The 22,372-nt window shown below is 37.7% G+C and overlaps 1 protein-coding gene across 8 annotated transcripts in view; it reads right to left on the bottom strand.

Annotated features, from left to right (window-relative positions):
* DOCK7 (dedicator of cytokinesis 7) overlaps window positions 1–22,372 on the bottom strand; it is a 138,177-nt gene that overhangs the window by 15,311 nt on the left and 100,494 nt on the right. For 4 of the 8 annotated variants that reach the window (XM_088154291.1, XM_025170719.2, XM_088154293.1 and 1 more), the window contains 13 exons: window positions 21,410–21,564; window positions 20,768–20,950; window positions 19,901–20,036; window positions 19,454–19,550; window positions 16,384–16,480; window positions 14,649–14,783; window positions 14,145–14,297; window positions 13,132–13,290; window positions 12,012–12,112; window positions 11,730–11,922; window positions 10,529–10,672; window positions 9,689–9,820; window positions 7,289–7,303 (listed from right to left, as the gene is read on the bottom strand). In XM_088154291.1, the coding sequence (XP_088010417.1) occupies window positions 7,289–7,303; window positions 9,689–9,820; window positions 10,529–10,672; window positions 11,730–11,922; window positions 12,012–12,112; window positions 13,132–13,290; window positions 14,145–14,297; window positions 14,649–14,783; window positions 16,384–16,480; window positions 19,454–19,550; window positions 19,901–20,036; window positions 20,768–20,950; window positions 21,410–21,564 (1,700 nt within the window). Of the gene's footprint in view, window positions 1–4,788; window positions 4,882–5,610; window positions 5,714–7,288; window positions 7,304–9,688; window positions 9,821–10,528; window positions 10,673–11,729; window positions 11,923–12,011; window positions 12,113–13,131; window positions 13,291–14,144; window positions 14,298–14,648; window positions 14,784–16,383; window positions 16,481–19,453; window positions 19,551–19,900; window positions 20,037–20,767; window positions 20,951–21,409; window positions 21,565–22,372 lie in introns of all 8 variants that reach the window. The other 4 variants (XM_088154292.1, XM_007421265.4, XR_015798560.1 and 1 more) reach the window with 3 other exon arrangements.

The raw sequence follows: 22,372 nt of genomic DNA, 5'->3' as shown, positions 1-22,372 counted from the left end.
TTTGCATCCCACTACTGTGTTCCAAAATACGTTCAATAGAAAACAGAAAAATCAAAGAGGCAGAAAAGAGTTAAACCAAGCCTCCAGCTTAGCTTCCAGTTTTAGCCTGAACTTTAGAAAAGCTGTCAGGAAGATGCTCAGACTGGGATTTGCAAGAAAGCTTCAAGGGAAAAGAGTTCCATAGTGTGATTCCTCCAGTAAAACTGGTTTTGTACAAGACCTGATCATTCAGGCAAGTTAGATTGGATCCAGGCCTACTCTTCCAATCATTGTTGGTGTCTTTGTTCCTTCTAGAACACAGGGCCTAATCACCAAATCAGGTTCAGTCATTAAAAAGGGGGAGCAACTCACCATGTGAGTAGCAGAGGTGAGGCTCACCCCTTTGAAGTCATGTGCTCAGTAACAATATTGGCAGCAAAAAAGCCTTCTTGTGTAGGGTAGCACATACTAAGCTTTCCTTGGGCAGACATCATCATTGAACATGTGGGTACCAGTGAAAATAAGGTAATTTGAATAGCCTTGGTGAGAAAAGGGAAGCTGGCAACTCAGCAGAGAATCAGTGCCAAATCTGCTTATTAAATGAGTAGAAAAAGACTACAGTAGAGGGAAATTTTCCATCTTGCATTCATGGAACTGTGATATGGACAGTTTTAGCCATATGAATTTAAACTGATCTTTTAATTCAACTTTGAACCATAGGGGCAGATGCCAGCTTTCATTTTTTTACAACACTACTTCAGGAATAGTAAAAAGTATCAAGTGATTTGTATTTACTGAAAAAAAGCTGCCCTTTACATACTTCCAGATACATTTTTTTTTTTAACCAAGCCTATATGGCTAAATTCTGGCTGTTGAGAAACAATAAATTCATTGTATTTGTACATCATGGCATGGGAGTTCTGTAAAAAGTCTGCCAGTCTACAATGTGGAATGACAGCTTGAAAGAAGGTGCTTAACTTCTCACTTTTTACAGGTCAAAATTGTCTTCCTTAAACTGCTACTCTTCCTAGAGGGAAGCAAAGGTGCTTGCCAAGTGCAATTTGAAGCAGGCAAATAGCAATTAAGCCAACAATTGCACATCCATTTCCCACCTGCTTTTGCTCCTCTCAGATGCAGCTTTTAGACCTGTTTGTCAATAAAACAATTTGTCAAACAAACTAGAAAGGGACATTAATATCACTTCTAACTTGTGTGGTTTTAAGACCAGAAGCCAAACATTTGTATGGCTTCAGTAAGGATGTTTTTTTATAACACATTTAAAAGTATAATGTCTTGTGGAAATGCAGAAACGTGGTCACTTTCAAATCGGGCTCAGGCCTCATATAACCCCCAATTTTTTGTAAGTAATCATGAGTTTTACAGAATAAGATCATATTCTACAAACTGGAATTAAAGCTGTCCTGCTGGAATGAAGCTGTTCTCTATGCTGTTTTACTTTTTTCATTCCACCCAGACTCATGGAGAGATAAAATACAGACAGAGAGATCTGCACCCCCCAGCCCCAATTGTGTGATTTGTGTGATTTTTAAAGAATTATTATTTTTTTAACAAAAATCTGTTAAACAAAAAAGCCATATGCTGTCCGTTGCCAAAGATGGTTCCCCCTGATATAACCAGAGCAGCTTCAGATTTCTTTGATCATCTGCTCTGGATCATCAGATGTCATTTAGCACGGAACAGTGGCAAACAGTCAGCCATGTTGCATGAACACAGCCTAAAAGTAAAACTCAACTCTGTTAACACTAGTGAGTGTTTTGCTACTGCCTTCAGTAAAAGACCATCAACAGGGTTTAAGGCCGCATGGGATCTTGGTCTAGTCTGAGCTAGCATTTAGATCTCCCCCTGGCAGCTGGATGGATAGGGTCAAAAAAGAAATGAGAAAATGAGAAAAGCAGCTAGAAGGGGGAAAAAAAAATAGGGGAGTGACTGAGAAAGGGAGAATAATGGGGGTGGTATCACCCACTTTTGGCTCAAGCTGTGCCCATTCTGAGCATCTAGTTCTGAAAGATTACTTCTACACACTGCCCGGGTATGGTACACAGTGGGTGTCCTTATATGACTGATTCCAATTGTATGGACTTCTTAAAACCAAAGCTTTAGACTTATTTTATTTTTCAAACCCAAATGACATCTGCATAAGCAGACAAGAAGTCTTTGTTAAAACGTCGGTTTTCATAAATCCAAAATTCTAGCTGTTTGGTTATGGGGAACATAAGTCTAAGACTTTGGTTAATGAACAGCATACAGTAGAAGTAAAATGGCATTATAGGTATGCTTATTAACTGAACTTTTTGGTCTAGCATGTTCTATGAACACAGCAAATATGTGCTAGTGTATATTTAATTGCATGTTCTGGTTTTTCTGGAGTTGTTATTGCCTATCCTGAGATTTTGCAATTGGGTAAAACAAGCATTGATCTAATATTTAATTAAAATCTGTTTAAAATGTTAACTCTGTGATTTTTTTTAGGGAGCATAATAAAACCAGATAAAAATACAGCCAGATAAAGCCAGATTTTGTGTCACAGGGGAGGTCAGGGAAAAAGGAAGAAAAAATGAAATCTATTCCCTTACTCAAAGCAAGGACAGAGATACCTAGTGTAACTGTCAACATGCTGTCTGCTTTGACAATTTTACACAGGAAGGAAGCTTCTGCCACAAGCAATATTGTTTACACATAGAAGGAAAAAGCAAGTATATTGTTATATGTAGAAAGCATACACATATAGCCCTACAAATTTAATGTAGATATGTGGGCACATTGTAACTGCTTTTTTTTCCTATATGGAAAGTAGAAATATTAACCTTATGTTCCCTAGAGTGGAGAAGCTAGTCAATCTTAGGCAATTTTATAGCTGGCATTACTTACTCCCACACTGAAACAGGCTTATCATAGAAGGTATCTTCCAGTTCATTTGTCCCTCTAAGCTAATTATTATGTAGCTTGCTCTTCCAAAAAATGTGCCTCCAATGCACCAGTCTATTATACAAACCTAAGGCTGTTCTTATTTTATATAAGATATCCGCTTGATTTTTGTACCTAGAAAATGTGCATCTTTCTCTATCAGTTTGCTAAGACAATGTTATCTACCATTAGTGAATTTGTGATGCTCCAGATGTTGCTGAACAACAAATCTCAGAAATCCCAGGCAGCATGACCAACAAAGAAGGATCCTGGGAACTGCAATTCAGCAATTTCTGGGTTTTAGATTCCTCAATCTTTATTTCCAAATTATCTTATTTATAATCTGCAGTCATGAAATAATTAAGGAAATCCTTGCTGCTATGTAAGTAATTAGAAGTATTCTATGATAATGAATTTCAAACAGATTACCATAATTCTAAAACAATGATCACCCAAGACAAATTAGGGATTGGTGTTTAAAAGGAAGGCTCTTTCCATTTAGCTTCCATTTATTTGGGGAGATAGGAATGTGTTGATGGATCAGTTCCTAGGAAAATTTTAGAATGAAGTGAATGCAAAACATGCTGGAATGAAACGAAGCATTAACAGGCAAAAAATGGAGAGGGCAATAACATCATATGGTATCATGTTATTGTTCAGAGTGTGGAAACATATATATATATATATGGAAACTCTATGATTTTGATCAAAAATATTCACAAAAATCAAACTCTTGCTTTCAGGCAATAAAACAAATTAATACTCCATGGTCTTTGTTTCTGAGAGATGCAAAATGCAGTTATGAGAAAGGAAGATATTATCAAAGCATTTAAGTCTATTATTTTGAGAAAAATAATAGTCCTTGGGAGGCAAAGAGAATGAAGGTGAACGCTGTAGAGTCATTACAGATCTGGCAGAGTGGGTATACAGCCATCATGATTTATGAGGGGTTCATAATAGGTTATTATGCATGGTAAATACCTGCTAGGTATAAAGTTTTAAAAGTTTTCTTCTGCATATAAACCAAAAGCTTTGCCAACTGGGTTTACTTCACCAAAAATGACTAAAACCACTGTCAATCTTACTCCTGTTGTTTCCAACAGGTACATGAAAATATCCCCAAAGGTCCAACACTAGACTAGGAAAATACCTTACAATCTGGAATAGAGAGAATCAATAATGCCAAAAGGTTTTGTTCCGGTAATTTCCTATTTAACCCAGCTTTTGAACATATAGCCCAAAGTCTGAAGGCCATTCAAACTGTTTGCTTGAGGAAAAACTACTCACTCATCAATGGTGAACCAACCAGCCTCTGAAGTAATTTCCTATGTTCTATACAAGGCCAATTGAAGAGAATTTGTATGGCATTTCATAAACCCCTGAGCTGGCATAAGTCTTTGATAAAAAGAAATTATTGAGGGATGCCATGGAGTTAAGAATCATCAACAACTTAGTAGGAACTTACCACAACAGACAATAGTAAAAGTGGGGAGGAGAATCAGCAACCAGGGCAATAGAGGAGAAAACAGAAAGTATTTTAATTAAGGAAAATCAAAAACAAATAAGCAGCATTTGGCAGCAAATAAAGAAAAAAACCAAGCATTTTAAAAATAACTGGCTAAAAAGCATGCAATGGGGATTAAAGGCCATATAAGGAGCAATGTCCAGCAAGAGGAAATCTCAAGTGCAAAGCGGTGGACAAGAACATAAACCATGGGTGTGTTTTACCATGCAATAAAACATTCCTGAACTATGTTAAAATTGCAACTGAGGATAGGATGTATTTCAGGGGTCGATTTAGCATCACACACATTGCAAACACTCCTCTCGGACTGTCCTCCATTAAATAGTCACTGAACAGCCATACAACTGGGAGTGCCTCACCTGTCCCTTTGTATCTGTTTGTCTCTTGCATCAGGATTTGTGCTAACTGTTAACCTCACCAGGGAAACCCTTCATTACGAGTAGATATAATTCCTGGGGATAGAAATTGGTAATGGGGTGGTAGGTGCTTCAGATTTCTTGTAAGATCAAAAGTGAGGAAACTGAAAGACTAAATTGGCTTAGACCCTTCATTCCCCAAAGTAGCCATGTTTTGTAGTTGAAATGATAAATGGAAACTATCCTTGCTGGACAGTCATGAACTGACCAAGCTCCACATTTGTAATTAGTGGGCTTGCATAGATGGTGTGGCCATACTTGGATATTCCTCAGTGAGAAAGCTTTCAGCTGGTGCAAAGCTGCACACTGGATTCCAAAACAAAATCTGAACCCATGAGCTCTCCTTCAAGCTGAATGGCCATGGATCCAGATTGCCTGACGTTATGTGCTCTGAGAATCTTTGGGTCTATTTGCTAGCGCCTTCCTAAGCAAAAATTCTAAAGATCCCATCTCTGCAGTGGGAATGATCAAAATAAAGGAGCATGAGCCAAGAAAAAGCAGAAAATATTATTTTCACAGTATATTTTGTGGGTATGGGAGGAACATTTTAAAACAACTAACTACTATATATAACAAGTACAACACCAGACAAAGGTGTGGATTTCTTCTAAAATCTCTTCTAAAACTTCTCTACATGAACAGTAAGTATTTGGATACGCTGGCATTATTTTCATAGGAAGATCAATATTTTGTTAGCACATATTCCACACAATTATAAGAAGGTCACATGCAATCAGTTTCCACTGAAATTAATTCAGGACCTACATGCTTAACTGCAGTGGTTTCCATGGGAACAGGATGCAATCAGGAAGAAAAGAGACAAAATACCAAAGAAGCAGAGGACAACTCCTCCCACCAAAAGGAGGTGCTTTTCCACAAAAACAAAAGTGAAAAGAAAAAAAAATTAAAAAATATATTTTCACTTAGCTCTTAATATGATCAGTTCAATTAGCATATCACTTTCATGGATGTAGCGTATGGTAAACTGCAGTCAAATGAACGTGTTGCACTTAAATTTGCAAGATTCTTATTTCCAACTATTGAAAAAAGTGGGTAGCCCTTCTAAGATTCATGTGGAAAAGTTGCATCTGCTGAATTTCTCTCTGTTCTGTGTGGGTGTGTGCATGCATGCGTGCCCTGGAAACTATGAAATACAAAAACTCTGTTGTACAAATGAATCTGACAATCCTGGTTGTTCCTTTAAACTAGCTACTCCTCAACAGGCTATCTTTCAGATACATTGGACTTCAGCATTCAGAATTCCAAGTAATGGTCAACAGAATATGGAGGGAGCAAAAGACTTGGGGAAGCCTGTTTTACACTCGTAACAGTGTGATAACAACCCACTGATACAACTTAAAGCAGTATAAGGAGCAGTTTGAGGCTTCAGCAGAAAAGACTACTAATGATAAAAAGGACAAATGAAACCTGATGTGAAATCAATTGATTTGGGCTTCCTTTATTTAAAATCATTTGATATTTCATCTCCACCATTACATCACACTTCTACCTGAAACTAAGAAGAATTTATACCAGCCTAGTTGAGATGAAGTTCTTAGCTTACAAAGCTCAAAAGTGTGCAACTGTTACTTTGCTTACACTTTGCTTTGTGTAAGCAAATATTCTGTTTAGTCTGAAGCCATTAACCATAACTTCCCAGTTTTGACCTAAATAAATGATGCATATATTGATTTACTAAACATCAATCTTAATTATTTGAATGTGGCTCTTTCCAGAAAAATAAGATTGAATAATGTTATACAAATGAGATAAAGTTGGTAGGTTATATTTAGATTTTTGGTAGCTGATGTCACAGCTACTGTTATAGTTTGGCCAATTTATGTATTGGGTCATAATGCGATTTTGAAAAATACTAGAGAAATTGAAATTGTGTATATCACAGAATCAAAGCAAATATATTTACTCAGTGGCTACCGAAGTTCATGACCTAACTGGGATTTGGGAACTAAGTTTTAACCTGAATTAATTTGGTTATTGTTTCAGCTTTGTACAAGAGACAAGTATACTGTATACAATTAATAAATACTACAGTTATATGTTATGATACAAGTAAACCTATGCATTTTTGCCTTCAAAATCCTTTAACATTAGAACTTAAATCGACCCCTGTGTTGGGGGTGAGAACATGGTGGGAAGAAATGGTATTCTAAGTCAATATGGATAAGAAACAGAATTTTAAAATAATAAACTAGCAATGGTAAAAATGGTTCATTCACTAAAGAACCTCATTAGTGTCATAATTCATGCACTACCTAAATTGTCTAAAATGACCACAACAGTTTTACTAATATTTTTTGGTTAATTAATTCAGGTCAATAGCAGACAGCAACAGATACCCACAACTAGCATATGTGGGCAAAGCATTGGCAGGAGGCATCAAACCAATCTATTAGTCTTTTTTACTAGCTAAAACATTACCTACCTCCCAGCCAGTACTCTGTATAATAAAAAGTAAAACAAAAAACAAAAAAAAGTATGTAATGGAAACAAATGCAAAACTTTCTTGACATGCCATCAACAATAAAGCAGTATAAATCTACAATGATTTAATGAGTTTTAATGGCCACTTATTTATGTAAGCAGTTTCAATCATTTCACCAGAAGAAATATCATACGGGGGGGGAAAAACCCTTATGGGAATCAGATGTTTTTGCTGAACGCATGAAGGCTAACTCTGTAGAGGATATGGCAATGCATGTCTGCCCCCTATATCTTCATATTCTAACTATCCACTCCTTTTCCTTCATTGTGAAGTTTGAAGGGGGGCTTGATAAAGAAGGTCCCCAACTTAAGGAAGCTGGGGAAAGGTTAAGTCTGATAGAGGAGTGCAGGGATGACAGCCCTGTGCTCTATTGCATTTTGCCCTATATATCCAATTTTCCAAGGATGATTCTTTTTTGCCTTATTAAACTCTGAGAATCAAATGAGAATATGAATCCTCTCTTACCACTGCAACATGTTCACTATTCTAGCCTGAGAGTCATTTAATGTCAAACTTGAGAAATTCAAATTTTGTGCATGAGTAATGTAATATTTGTTACCCAACAGTATTTGTTATGCAATAAGATTCAGGTTTCAGACAATATCAGTGTTTTACATCCATGAATCAGAATGCAGTTTATTTTCTACAGACACTCAAGCTTTTTTAAATTTTATAATCACCACAACTTTTCACTGAGTTGTCCAAATGGTATTTACAAATAAATATTGCATTTATTTTATATCTAAAATATATCTATTCCCACTTAGGAAATAAACATCTAAAAGAAATTAAATAGAATAATATCACTGAGCCCTGTGTGCCTGTGATTTCTCATAACAAGAATCTGTTTAAATAACTGGAAATATCTGTAAAGTATCTCTTGTTATGTTTTATTGTTTTTATTATTTCTTTTATTGTTGTGAGATGCCCAGAGTCCCTGAGAGTTGGGCAGCATACTATTATTATTATTATGGTTGGTCGTGTAGTCAGCCAGATGTTTAGACTGGATTTGGCATTTTGATCCATCTATTGAGTCCTTCCCAAGGATCTGGGATATCTCTTTTGCTTCAAATCTGGTTCCAAATGCATGTAAAAAGGGAAGCCTTGAACAATGTCATTCATGTTAGCTAAGATTAAAATCAGAGCTGTTACAAAACCAAATGAGAAAGAAATACAGCTTTGGAGTTGAATTTGGGCCAGAAAGGCACTATGGGAGTGTTACATATCTGATAGCCCAAAAATCAACAACTTCTCAAGTAGTCCAGAATCAAGAATTTACTCTCTAACCTTCTATATAGGAGAAATTATCTGCTCTGGAATAGTAGAGACATCAAGATCATGTATGTTGCTATAACAGCTTCCAGAACAGATTTAATAGTTTGTAAGCTCCACATATCCTACTTTTGATAAGGACTTCACAGTTCAATCCTGAGCTACATATATTCTCTTCTATTGGTACTTTTGATACGGCTAGATTTCATGTTTGAAAGATGCTAGAAACATTAAGTTCAAATAGTCTACTTTTACTTTTAACTTACAACCCTGTCTTATCATAGTCTGCTGCTGTTATGGTACAAGTTTCTCTTTACTTTGCCCCATGCCATAGAAAGCTCACTAGCTGTTGCTGTAGTTTTTAGTGACAGGATGCCATCCAGTTCTCCATATCCAAAGAAATAGCCATCTGTATTCCCACCATTTGTACAATGCAGGGCACGGTTTGGACAAGCAAAACACCAGCTGCAGGACCTAAAGCTAGGTCCCTGCCAATCGAGTGCACTGAGCACCCAAGGCATTGGGGGTGGGACATTAGTTTGGGAGCTCTGGCATAGCTGCATGTGTCTAACCGTTTGTGTTTTTATTGAGAGTTGATGCAGTTTCAGTTGGTTTTTGTTTCACTGTAATTTTTTGTTTTTGTTTGTTCACCATCCAAAGTTTCTTGGGTAGATGGGCAGTTATATAAATTGAATGAATGAATGAATGAATGAACAAATAAATAAATAAATAGAACAGAACCTAATGGGGGAAAATGGCCCACATAGTAACTGCACTCAATTTTTTCATGTTTTGTAGAGTCAGCTTTCAGTTTGTACAATAGGCACAGAACGGTTTCATAGAATGTACAAATGGACACAATAATTGCCACCTGACTTAAGTAGAAGGCTCTAGAAAAATGAGAAGAACTATCTACCTATTGTTTGTCACTTGAGCCGATTGTATACTTTGTAACACAATCCATGGACATCTCCTATATTGTGCTGTTTTGACAAAGTGCATAAGCCTAAGAGAAAATTATGCTGATACATTTTGCAACTTTTTCATTATAGATCCTACAAGTATTACCTGATGAACTATCTTGCTGAATGCATCCTGGAGTTTACCATGAATTGTGGCCAGTTTCTTGGCATCTCTGTTAGCTTCATGAATTGGAATAAGGATTTTGTAAACCTCGTTGACTGCTTCATACATACCAGCCTACAAAACACTGCATGTCAGATGGGTCTATTGGTTCATCAAGAAAATAAACATCCTAAGTGCAACACATGATAAAAATGCTTCATTATGACATAGAAACCGAAAAGCTTCTTTGCAATACTTTTGTTACTATAAGAGAATGTAATCCAGAGCACAGAACAATACTGAGTGTTCTTTTCAATATATTCCATGAAAAGGGATCTAGGAATCCATCTGCCGTATCTTTGCTTCCCTCTTTTCACTGCCTTTCAGAGGGCTGGGGAAAAGGCCCCATTATCTGCACAATCAAGACATAACTGTCCTCCTTGCCTCTTGTCCTCAAATCTCCTACACTTTCTGATCCAAACAAGAAGACTTCAAAGAAACCATAGTGCTGAACTAAAAGACTTAATAGCATATATCGAGCACACATTACAGTTGGATCTTGGCTAATTAAAATGTGTTTTGGAAACTGACTTCAGTTACAGTCTCAATAGCGCAAAAATATGTTGTCTCATCCATATACAATTCCGTCAATATTCCTTCCACACTTATTCCATTTCAGTTCAATTAAGCAGCTGAAATGTAAATACATTAGTTGACATGTTTCATGTTTACCTCTGAATTGGGTGCTCAATACTTTCCAACATGTACATCATATATCATCTGTAGTATGCAGCTAGAAGGAATTACTAAACTAAACATAGATATAGTATGAAATTCTTTTACCATGGAGAAAGAGTCTGCAGCTTGCTCCAGCAGTCCAACCAGACCTGCTTCAGTAAAATACTTTCCAGAACATATCCCTTCTTCATCTGGAGAGACAACATCATCAGAAACTGCAGATTCTTCTAGAACATTTGAAGAGATGTTCTGAGGAAATATAAAATATTTACTTTCACCAGTGTCAATATGGTAATTCCTGGCCAAACCACTAAATCTGTTCTTAGATATGCAATTACATTTCAATGTAATGTATTCTGGTGATAAAAGCCACATTCCCTTTTCTGGTTTACCAGTGAAAATTAAGAAGAGCTATTACAGTGGTGTCCAGATTATGCCTAAAAGTTATTGTTTTGCTCTATAAAACAAGTGGCTTAGATTTATTTAGATTAACTCTCATTCATGGACAGCATACAGTTAATATATATGGATTATATATATGGATTGTGCTAACACACTGTTTGTGATAATTCTTACCTAATACTACTCAAACCTTGAGTCTCTGAACTTTCTCCTACTTGCTGCAACTTCTGTTGGGATTGATGCAATAATTCTGTGGGCTTCATCTAATACCAGCGATTCCTGGTATTTTTCATTGCTAAAATTCCAATAGTTTATCTTTCTGTATTGGAGACTCTTTGAATTTTGTCAAAATAGTCAGTAAAAGAGCCAAGCCACACAGTTGTTTCCAGATGAACCTTCCCCAACCTGATGCCCACTGGAAAGACTGGAACTACAACTCTTAAGATTACCAGCCAACTTTTGATCAGGATAGTTAGAGATTTTGTGGCTTGTAGTTCTAAAATATATGCATACATAGTATGCATTCTACTGCAGGTGGAGAAAATATACAAGTGGCTCTCCTACCAGCAATATCAAGAGTATGCTCTTAAAATGGGACATTCTGGGAGAGGCAGAAGCTGCTAAGAAGTCCCTGGCTTTAAAACATATAGATTTGCCAAGGGGCAAGTTCTGTAGTCCCTGGAGCTAGTTTAGGAATATTCTGCTCAATACTTGAGCACAAGACTTTTCTTTCTACCTCTTACCTATGGGTAGAACAACCCATAGGACGTGGCTATCTGAAGGACCACCTCTTTCCCATTTAGGATTGCTTTCCTAATACAGTAGTTTCACCACTCTACCAAGTTATGCTTTCTTGGACTTTATACAATCCAGTTTTATAATTTGCTAAATTAAAAAAATATACCTGAAATGTAACACATCCTACAGGGAGATATTTCCGATCCTCCAGCATGCTTAGATATTCAGCCACGAGAGCTGCAGAGTGAACCAAACACTGTGCAGATTCTGCATGGTTTTTTCTCTCAGAGTGTTTTCCAGCCATGTTTTGCAGCCAGGTTAGTCGTAGGTCTGGGGAATTCTGATATCCTTTCGCAATTCTAGTTTTTGAAAATGCAGAGGACTCATGTTAATGTGTGCTTATTTGCCTATGTTTCCTGAGAGAGTGGCAAACCCTGTCAAATCCTACCTGTACATCAAGTCAATTAGCATTTCTGGATCTTCCTGGTGTTCCTTCATTTTAACTGTATCAGAGAGGATCATATGGAGATTGAACACAAGATCCTGGACCTAAAAATACAAAAGAAAGAAAGAAACCAATAAAGATGCATGTCCCTCCAATATTTTTAATTTTATATTTGTTTATATGTTAATCTGTTAATTATATAATCATTCACTCATTGTTTAAAGCCTGATGGCATACTTTGACAGTTCTGAAGAAATTCATCACTTAGTTTAGTCTGGTTTATAATTACTTGTCTGATTTAAGTATTCTGTATTGCTATTCATTGTATCAGATATCAGGTTTCTATATAGCCCAAAACCATTACTCCCCCACCCCCCCAAACTACTAAAGCTAGCAAAAACCCATTAAAATATTGCAAAACACATTTACAATCTAAATTTAAAAGTGAATTTGAATTTCAACCAATTTTGAAAGCAATGTTTATGTCCAAATCACAACCTGGATCAATACATCCATTTAATTTTAACCTTAAGCTTCTGCACTGGGTTCTAGGAATTCTACTTTATATTTTCCACTCCCACTAAATGTTTACTTGATCCTCTGTATTTTTGCATCAATAACTCTTCTAAGATTCTGGATCAACTAGAACTTCTGTGAATGAACATTTATTATGTTCAAAGAAAATATTTGATTTCTGACTGAATCTAAAAGCACATGGACTGAAAATTGAGGATTTCCATAGTAAATAAGCCTGTGAAGGGCAGCTTTGATTTGCCTGGACAAGTTGCTCTATGTTGCAAGTTACCTTATCAAAGCAAACAGGCAATGTGATTTCCATTAATCAGGTGCTTTGCCTCACTTCCCACATCCCTGCAATTGCAAAAGTTGCAAAAGTTGGACAGAAACGTCTTCTAGGTATTGTAAGTGTCAGAGGAGCCTGTGGAAGTGGTCTTGGACTGAGCTACTTTGTGCTTAAAAACAAGGGAACCACGTTGCTTTGTGAAGTAGCTTCAAGGAGGTTCTTCACTTACAATTTTGCCAAAGCCAAAGCCCTCGAATATTTTCACAGCAAGTCTCTAAGAAATTAAATACACATATTTTTCCATGATGAATTTCCCCTAACCTGATCAGGGAAGGTTGTCTCCTTTAATTCCAGATCCTCTTCTGCGTAAGTCAAAATGGTTTTCAGAGAACGTCTCAGAAACTCCTCATTAAAATTTTGAGATGTTCCTACTAGAGATGAGAGTGACATAGTCACCTGCATTTTCACTCTAGCAAAGTTCTGAAACAGACAAATTACCACTGAATCAATAATTTATTAATAAAAATAGTTTCACAAGAAGAGCAGCGTCATAATTTTCACAATCCCAAACAAGAAAATAAACTATCTTGTTGGAGACATCTGAGCCGTAGTCCACAAGACTCTTTCTCCTAGAGCCCAAAGCTCTCTAAGATCGAACTATTAAATTTAGGTGTCAGACCAGTGAATGAAAATAGTATACTTTTCCAAAGATTTTCCAATAGAAAATTAGGATAGGTGTGCTAAACCAAGTGTCCAAAGTAGAAGAACCAAAAGGAGTTAACCACACCCCCTCTAGTGAAAAAAATGTAACTGTTCTACCCCCTGCAGCCCATGTGACCTTCCCCACTACCAAAAAGTTATTTGTTCTTGCTTTAAGGAAAAGGTAAGCATACTATTTTATATTAGTTTATTTGTATGATTTAGAGGCCACCCAACTCTAGATGGGTTGTTTACATTTTTAAAAGGAAGAAACAATAAAATAGAGAAACAGAGTATGTACATCCAGAAGAAAAAAACCATACACCTCAAGCAAAAAACCCCAGACCCCTACGTGGATCCACAACCACCCTAGCCCAAGGCCTGGGAGAATAGCTGGGTTTTCAAAGACTTTTGGAATATCATCAGGGTGGGAGCTATATGGTTTCTAGGAGGATGCTATTCCAGAGGGCAGGCACTACGACAGAGAAGGTAGAGAAGATGTCAAGTCTAACACAAGTCTTTTGATCAGTACAAGCTACCAAAAATTTCATTTCAGAGGAGATGTCCCTTCTTCCATAATTCCACACCCCCCACAATTTAGATAATCTGTGCACTTTCAGAAATGATATACTTACATTCCCAATCTCGAAGTTTTGCCTCATAAGAAGATACAGAGAGGCACTGGCATGGGAGCGTATTGTGCTAATGCTACTGCTGCAGTGGCGCAGGAGTCGAAGGCATAGATCAGCACATTGCTCAGTCTCTTCTTCAAACAGCAGTTCTGGGAACTAAAATGGCAGGATAAGAGACACTCCATTCAACAAAAGAAGCTGGAAATAATGAGCATTCCAAACGTCAAGCTGAAATTACTTTATTTGCACTATAATGCTGATTATCTGCTCTCATCATTCCTGGGTTCACCTGCTCACCAGTCCAAATAAGGCAAGTCTCCAGTTATGCTTTGCTAGCAACAGCTGTGGAAGTAAAGCTGTCCCATATGCAAACCAAGCTTATTTCAGAGTGACATGAAGTTGTAACTTACTCTGAGCTACTCTAAATCTCTAATTTAGATTAACCAGTCTCAGCAGCAAAACTAAATAAAACCTCCTCACTCTGTAGTCTATTTTCAGAACACTCACCTTTGAGACCAAAGCTCTTTGAGTCGCAAAGCAATGCTGGAGATAAAGAGCACTTTGATTGCAGGCCATGCTATGCAGAAGAGCCTTCAGTACCCCGCCAAGAATACTTTCCTTGGATTCAGTCACAGAAACAGTCTGTAGCCAAAGACAACAGAGTATCAGAGATAAAGTCATTTCAAAGTGAAGTACTATAAATGCACAATGAAGCCTCACTCTGAGGCTTCTGTAGCCCAGTGTGCTGGGAATATCACTCGCAAACAACCATTATGAGAAATACCAAGCACACTCAGGGGAATAAAACTAGCTGTTTGTTTATACTGCATTCTAAAGCATATGCTGAAGAGGACTGTAGCAGTCTTTCAACAACACACAAGCTTATTCCCTAAAACAGTGTTTCTCAAACTTGGCAACTTGTATGGACTTCAACTCCCAGATTCCCCAGCCAGTCAATGGGGAAGCCAGCAGGGAAGGTTGCAAGCCACTGGGGTAAGTCTCTCCCATCTGTGCACTTCCCTAGCCCCTCTGCACTTGCACAGTGCTGGCCATTTGCACACCCCCTGACCCATGCCTCCCTCACACCTTCGTACACCCTTAACCCATGCTGTGCCTCTTGCGCACCCCCTCACATACCATCCTTGACCTGCACTGCGCCTCTCACACACCCCTCACATCTTCAACCTGCGCTGTGCCTCTTGCGCACCCCCTTGCACCCTCCCCAACTCGCACCTCTTGTGCATCCCTCGCAATCTTGCACACCCTCCTCCACTTTCCCCAACACCCCCATGTACCTCCATGCTCCCCCACCCACCTGGCAGCAGCCACTTACCTACCTGGTGGCCTGGGTCTTGCAACTTCCTGCTGGCTTCCCCACTGACTTTGGCTGTGGGAAGCCGGCAGGAAGTTGCATCGCCTAATGACCATGGGATTCGGTTAACAGCAGCAATCGGGACTGCAAGGATTGCCACCACTAAGTGATGCAGTTGCACTTTATGACTGCACTTAGCAACAGAAATTCCGGTCCCAATTGCTGTCGTAAGTTGAGGACTATCTGTAACCAGCATTCTTAGCATATGTGGTTAGCAGAGGGGATCAGGAATTCTGTGAAAGAAAGTGATGACTGCCCCTCCCGCAATACTTCACTTAGTTTCTGTGTTGGTTGCAGGTAAAGGAAAAGACTTCTTTTACCTACAGCTACAGTGAAAATGCAGAAGCCTTGTGGACCAGAAAGTCTTCATGAATCTATATGACAGAAGACTTTCTAATTGGCCTTGGCAAATTGCTAGAAGTCTGAACCTCCACACACCAGGGCAAGAAATCTATTCCCATTATCTGGACCCAAGCAATGTTTCCCTCTTTCTTGTTTTGGTAGCAGATCTTTCCCCTCCAGAGTCCAGAGTCGCTGCCCAGAGTTACTTTGTGTGAGATGGGTGGCTATATAAATGTGATGTATAAATAAATAAAATAAAATAAAATAATTAAGGTCATCCTCTTTACTCTCTACAGCTGGCATGGAAGATGAGACTTCCATATTTCTGTGATCAGCCTAGAAATGTAGCTATCCTCGTAACAGGCTAGTATTAATGATTGACTTATTTACAAAACTAGCTGTGATGTCAACCAGTTTGGAATATGCTTTTGTAGGAGGCATTCTTAAGTATTAGCTTTTTGTACAGAAGCAACACATCTTGCCTTCAGGTCATTAGGAATTATGTTAAATATTCCTTAGCATCCTCACCTGCACAATTATCTCTAAAGTATCCAATATGATCAGATTGGCTTCTGTTGCCAAATTGCCATCAATAAGTGCTTCATGTTCAATCTCTGCCCGGGACCTGGTAGAAGTAAAATAAATACTAAAAATCCATGTTCATTTAAGACATAAAACAAAGGGAAGCAAATGTTATTCTGTTTATAAAATAGCATGCTGGTCTTGTTCACTAGGCAAGTAAGGTGTCCTAACACAGTTTATCTTCCAGACATTTTGTACTTCCAACTCTCAGCCAAAGGCCATCTTGATTGGATATTTTGGGAATGAAAGATCAAAACTCTAGAGAACATCAGAAAGCTCTTGTAATAGCATACAAGTGGAAGCTATCAAAAAAATCCCTCCAACAATATAAAAATAGTCCAAAAGGACAAAATAAAACTAAAGTGTGTCTTCTTGTCTTCTCATCGTTTTTAAATCAGGATCTGAAGATGCCGCAGAACAGCTGCATCTCCAAGGAGATAAAATTGGGCTAGATGGACCAGTAAACTAGCTAGTCAATCTACAGCAGCTTCCTTACAAAAGAATTTTTTTCTGGTAAATACAGATAAAATACAGGCAAATGTGCACACACAGAGATGAAAAAAGACACATTATTGGCTTAAATGGATAATTGCCAGGCTAAATGAGATAATCTGAAAGAAACAGACTCAACTCTTGAGAAAGTTTGGATGTGTAACTTAACACAGCAGAATCACTATCAGAAATAAATTAGCATCTATATATTTTGACTGAAATGGGACCAGAAAGTTGATGTGTTTCCACAGCGGAAGCAATCTTTTTGTTGTACCTGTTAACAGGTTTTTACATAATTATAACTATGTTTTTATCAATCCACTGTTCACTCAAATATTGCTTGGGAAACCCACTTAGAGCTTCACAAAATAGTTTTTGCAACTATTTCTGATATTAATGGGACTGTTAAAAACATTCACCAGGCATTGCTTTTATAGCCTAGCAAGATGATTTTTTTATATTCCTCACCCCGCTCTGCCTTATAAATTTCTGTTTTCCTTTTAGTTTTCCTACTGAGCCAAAAGACCAAATGACACCCATCGTTTCTTCATATAGAGAATGATTAAAAGCGCAACCATTCAGTCAGTATAATTTAGTTTACATATTGGGAAAAAAGCTAATATGTTATTTATAACAGTGAAAATAGCTTGCCATGTTTCATGATGTGAACACAAGGTGGTGCTGTGTGAATAAATGTCTTCCTAAAATGGTCAGGTAGCAAAAATGGAAATGTGCATCTGGCAGATATCTGTTGCTTTGCCATCCTATGTTTAAATGATAGCTGCTTCTTAAAATCTGATAACGATTCCTCATGAACAATACATCAGTCTATTCCAAACAAATTGCAGACAATCTCACATTGACTGTGGAATGCCAATACTAAATACCTCAGAACAAAGCAGCATAAGTTTTACTTTAAATGAAGAACTTTATTCTTTCAAAAGTAGAGGTTGGTGCTGATCCAAAATGACTTCTATTGGTCTTGTGAAACCACAGTTGTTGCTGAGAATTCTGGAAGCTCAAGTTCATACATCTGGAAGGTATCAAGGCTCAGCTTCACATTGGCATGAACTTGGTTGCCAGATTTTATAGCACTCCTTATGGGTGCTCAGCAATATGTGTGTGTTTCTGGCTTTAAAATTAATGGTTCTGTGGACAAGGAAGTCCTTTTGGGAAATTAGTAACTCAGGTTCTCAAATAAATTCTGATCACTAACTTTTAAAACCTCTTTTAACCAAATTACTCTGGAGCTGAGAAAGAAGACCTGATTTCCTTATCCACTGCATCTCTCTTGTGTTTGAGCTTCCACAGATTACAGATTGCTTTAATCTCATTCTACCATTTCTAGCTGCTGCAAGATTTACCCAGATCATGGCAACAGGCTAACTACGTAGTCTATAGCATAAATGTTGCCCCAGTAGAAAAATACATTTCTTATGAATAAATATGTCCTATGACATCATACAATCCTTGAGCAATATCGTTAGGGCTAATTTAGCCCTTGGGATGGTAGAAGAGTCCTCCACTGGTGGTCTATGGCATGTGCCTTTCTTGCATGAGGGCCGCTGGGCTCTCTTGTCAAATTTTTCCAGAATCTCATCTGGAGCAATTAAAGGTATTAGATACAACTCATTTGGCATATAGTGCTGTTTATTACCCCCATCAGTAGTGTTAAGGGATTATCAGAGACCATATGCTAGGGCTGCAATAATCACATCAGAATACAGACATGCCTCATGCTACAGAACACGAAACCTTCTGTAGCATGATATGCACACTCTTTTTATAGCCAAATCATATCACAAAACAACTTCTGCAAAGCATCCCAGTCTACCAGGATCTGGGGATAAAAAGCATGCCAGCCAGCCAGGCAAAGCTGAAACTATAATTTCTACAGCTAATTAACCTCAATGTTTCAAATTCCAGCAGCTGCTGATACAACAAGATTACTGCAGTAACACGCAGGCATACAAAACTTCTGCAAAGCATCAAAAAACAGAGCTGCAATAACAGAATATGCAAAAGTACAAAGTGGCAACCAAAAAACAAAACAAAATAAAACCCATAGCAGTATACCAATGCTACAATACCTGATTGGTTTGTGACTTCTAAAAATACAGCACATGTAGAAAAATAAAGTCATGGATTAGGGCAGGAAAGAAGCAACCTTTAAACTCCAGAATACCCTAATGGAGCAAGTGACCAATGACATACAGTATATACTTCATGGCTCTTGCTGGTGCTTTACTACAGCAAAGATTATTTTCCTATAATAACCTAACATAATATAATCCTACAGGTCTATCCAAAAGTCCCACTGAGTTCAACATCTTATTTCCAGATATGTGGGAATAAAATTTGCTTTAAACATAGCATACACATGCATTTAACCCCTTTCAAAGCTATAGTGTAAATAATCCTTGCTTAATCATATTGTAACCCGCTAAACTTCAAAGGAGCCAGAAAAATATCCATATATGCTAGGTGCTCAATCTGTTAACCTATTAGGATAAGGTAGCATTACTTGTCGAGTTTTTCAGTGTTCTGTCTCCAATGCGTCATATCCTTTCGCCATCTCAGGTTCTCCTGACTTCCAAAAGCACTTCCAGAAGGACTTCTTTCTGCCAGGGAATTTTAATATGGAGCTATCAGACAATTCAAAACAGGACAACTGTACCCAAGCAATAGTTAATTTTGATGGGGCGTTTATTTGATGAATGTTACTGTTGAGTAGCCCAAGTGACAATAACTTAGTGCAATGACTAGGACTGCCTCCATGGTATACTAGGCAATGAATTAATCAGCCCTGAAGGGGTATGCACTGGTATGAACACATGCACATAGATCATGAGTAGGTGTCAACAAATGGAAGACACTGCTTCCTGTTCATCAGATCGAATTTCCATCAGAGGGATAATACATGAATAGGAATTCTGCTTCTTTCAACTATCAAAGGCAGCAGTCCACTCACCCAATTGTCCTCTGCTTCGTCGTACCATTTCTTGCCTGGCCCCAATGCTTCCAAGTATCGCTTCTTCAAGTTTAGCCCGCATATCTTTTGACTTCTTAAAAGTCAGACTGTTCATTCTTTCAAACACTTTCTTCCCCTGAATGTTTCACAAAAGAACAAGAATATAAAAGAACATTTTCTTTCTAAAAACAAACATTAAAAAAAAAAATGAGAGGGCCTGTAAAACGAAAGCAATTTAGAGGGGGAATCAGAGCCGGTCTTGTTTCATCCAGAGAAAAATTTGCAAGGGTAAAGTAAGGAACATATAAAACATTTGGAAGAACTAATTCTGATATCCTTTAGTGGAAAAATACTATTTTAGAACAAAATTTAACAGAATACAGTATTTTTTTATATTTGTTTTTTTTTATCATTTTTAATATTAGCTGCCCAGAGTAATGTATTTGAGATGGGCAGCCATATAAATCTACAAAATAAATAAATAAATTTCACAGACATATTTACAATATTAATTCAAATCCATTTTAACTGTCAGTGTTGCCATTCACAGAATCTTGCAAATTGCAATTAGAGTGAAGAGTCCAGGAATCTCAGAGCAGCGTGCTCTCTCTCTCTCCCTCTCTCATTGTAATTCATATGAGGAAGCAAAGCTATTCAGCTTATGTTTCATTCAATATTTTCTTGAAGTATTCAATGCAAATTCAAGCTCTCAGGAACAATCAGAGGGTGCAATATCAACAAAAGCTCATATGGCTGAAAAAAGGCTGAACCTCCAATACAATTTTAAGACCTACATTGCGCAAACATTTGAAGAAGGCACATTTTCAATCAACAGGGTGCATTTTTAAGTATGTAGTGTTATTTTACCTTATATTCAAAGCAGGAAATACAAAGATAAAGCAAATCCAACAAACGATTAAGCTGCAACACAGAGAGATCTGTGAACCATTTCTGCAGAACACTTTCATCAGCATTCTTTAGGACCCATAAGAGACAGATCAAAAGGTTTCGACTGGAATCAGCTGAAAATGTTGAGTGTTGCCTGCTGGTCTGGATTCACAGAAAAAACAGATCGAAACTGTGATCACCAGTTTGGTCCTGAAATATATCTAGCCTAACCAAAGAAAGTTTGTATGTTCTTTTGCAGTTTTCAAAATGGGATTCAAGCTTTTCAGATAATGCCATCCTGCTTAGTATTAACTTATGATGTGTGGGTAATTATTTTAACAGGTTTCAAAATGGGAAGAGAAATGTCAAATCTTGATGCACTGTCAAAAAGTACTAAGGTATAGTATTATTATACTATGGTTTCCCAAAGAACCAAAATAATCAGATTCCAGTATTATGTACTTACGTCTCCTCCCACTCACTCTTTCGTTTCCATGAAATATGTACGAATAGTGGCACCAGTTCATGATATGATTGCCACCCAGTGTTGTTGCTTTATGAATAGGTCCCTGCATATTTATTTATACACAGATGTTTTGGAGGAAAAACATGTTTTTGTACCGTTGATGCGAGGAGAAAACTGCTAGGCCGGGTGAGCTGTGGGACAGAGGTTCCTGCAATGGCCATAGCAACTGTTTGACTAATCATGTTCCCACCCTCACTTTCATAGTCCTCTACTGCAGTGCAGCTTGGTCTTCCACGCTGATTGTGACTTTCTGTAGCAAAACAGGACAATTTCAATGAAATGCAATCACAGTGGGGTTGCTTAATACAGTTACACTGAACACAGAGACTTAATAGCAAAACAAAAAACACCAAATCCTTTTGTATTAGATGGCATATAAACAACTCACAGAATCACAATTGTAAAGGTCCTTTTAGCCATCTAGTCTAACTCAAATTAATTTAAATCCCTCTGATACTATCCAGCCTTTGCTTGAACATATCCAGTAGAGTCTCTCAGTACAGTAATTAGTTCTACTATCAAACTGATCTGTTAGGAAATTATTCTTAACATTCAAACAGAATTTGCACTTAAATGCATTAGCATCCTGCACCCTGGGATGGTAGACAACAGATATTGGCCTTCTGTGTCACATCCTTTCAGATATTTGAGGAGTCAAGAATGGCTAGGCGATCATTTTTTAAATGGATGAAAGAGTGATGTCACTTTTCTTCCTTTGGATTACATCAAGGACCTCACAGTAGGAATTTTTGAAGCTACCTGACAGGTCAAACACTACCTTAAAAGTGGTTCAAAAGCAGTCTCCAACCAGGAGCTGCAGTCAGAAACTGGTATCACTGGGCGTGGCCCGTCTCACTATTCGTTCCCTTTTTTCTTCCTTGCAATTGATTCCTGTTCATTTTCCTTCTCTAAGTATATAAACAATGAAAAGACCAAGGAGAAGAAGCAGAATGTTGCCCTTCTGCTGGGAAGCAGTAAAATGGCAATAAGATGGAAGAGGATTCCACTGAGGCATCTTGTCTAAGAGCTCTTCAAAATTCAGAGATTTTCAGACTTAG

This window comes from Python bivittatus, unplaced genomic scaffold (assembly GCF_059951505.1).
Source record: "Python bivittatus isolate LINGU-HERP-01145 unplaced genomic scaffold, Pbiv_v1 ctg000700_np1212, whole genome shotgun sequence".
Classification (NCBI taxonomy): domain Eukaryota; kingdom Metazoa; phylum Chordata; class Lepidosauria; order Squamata; family Pythonidae; genus Python; species Python bivittatus.
This window is presented reverse-complemented; position numbering and strand designations above follow the sequence as displayed.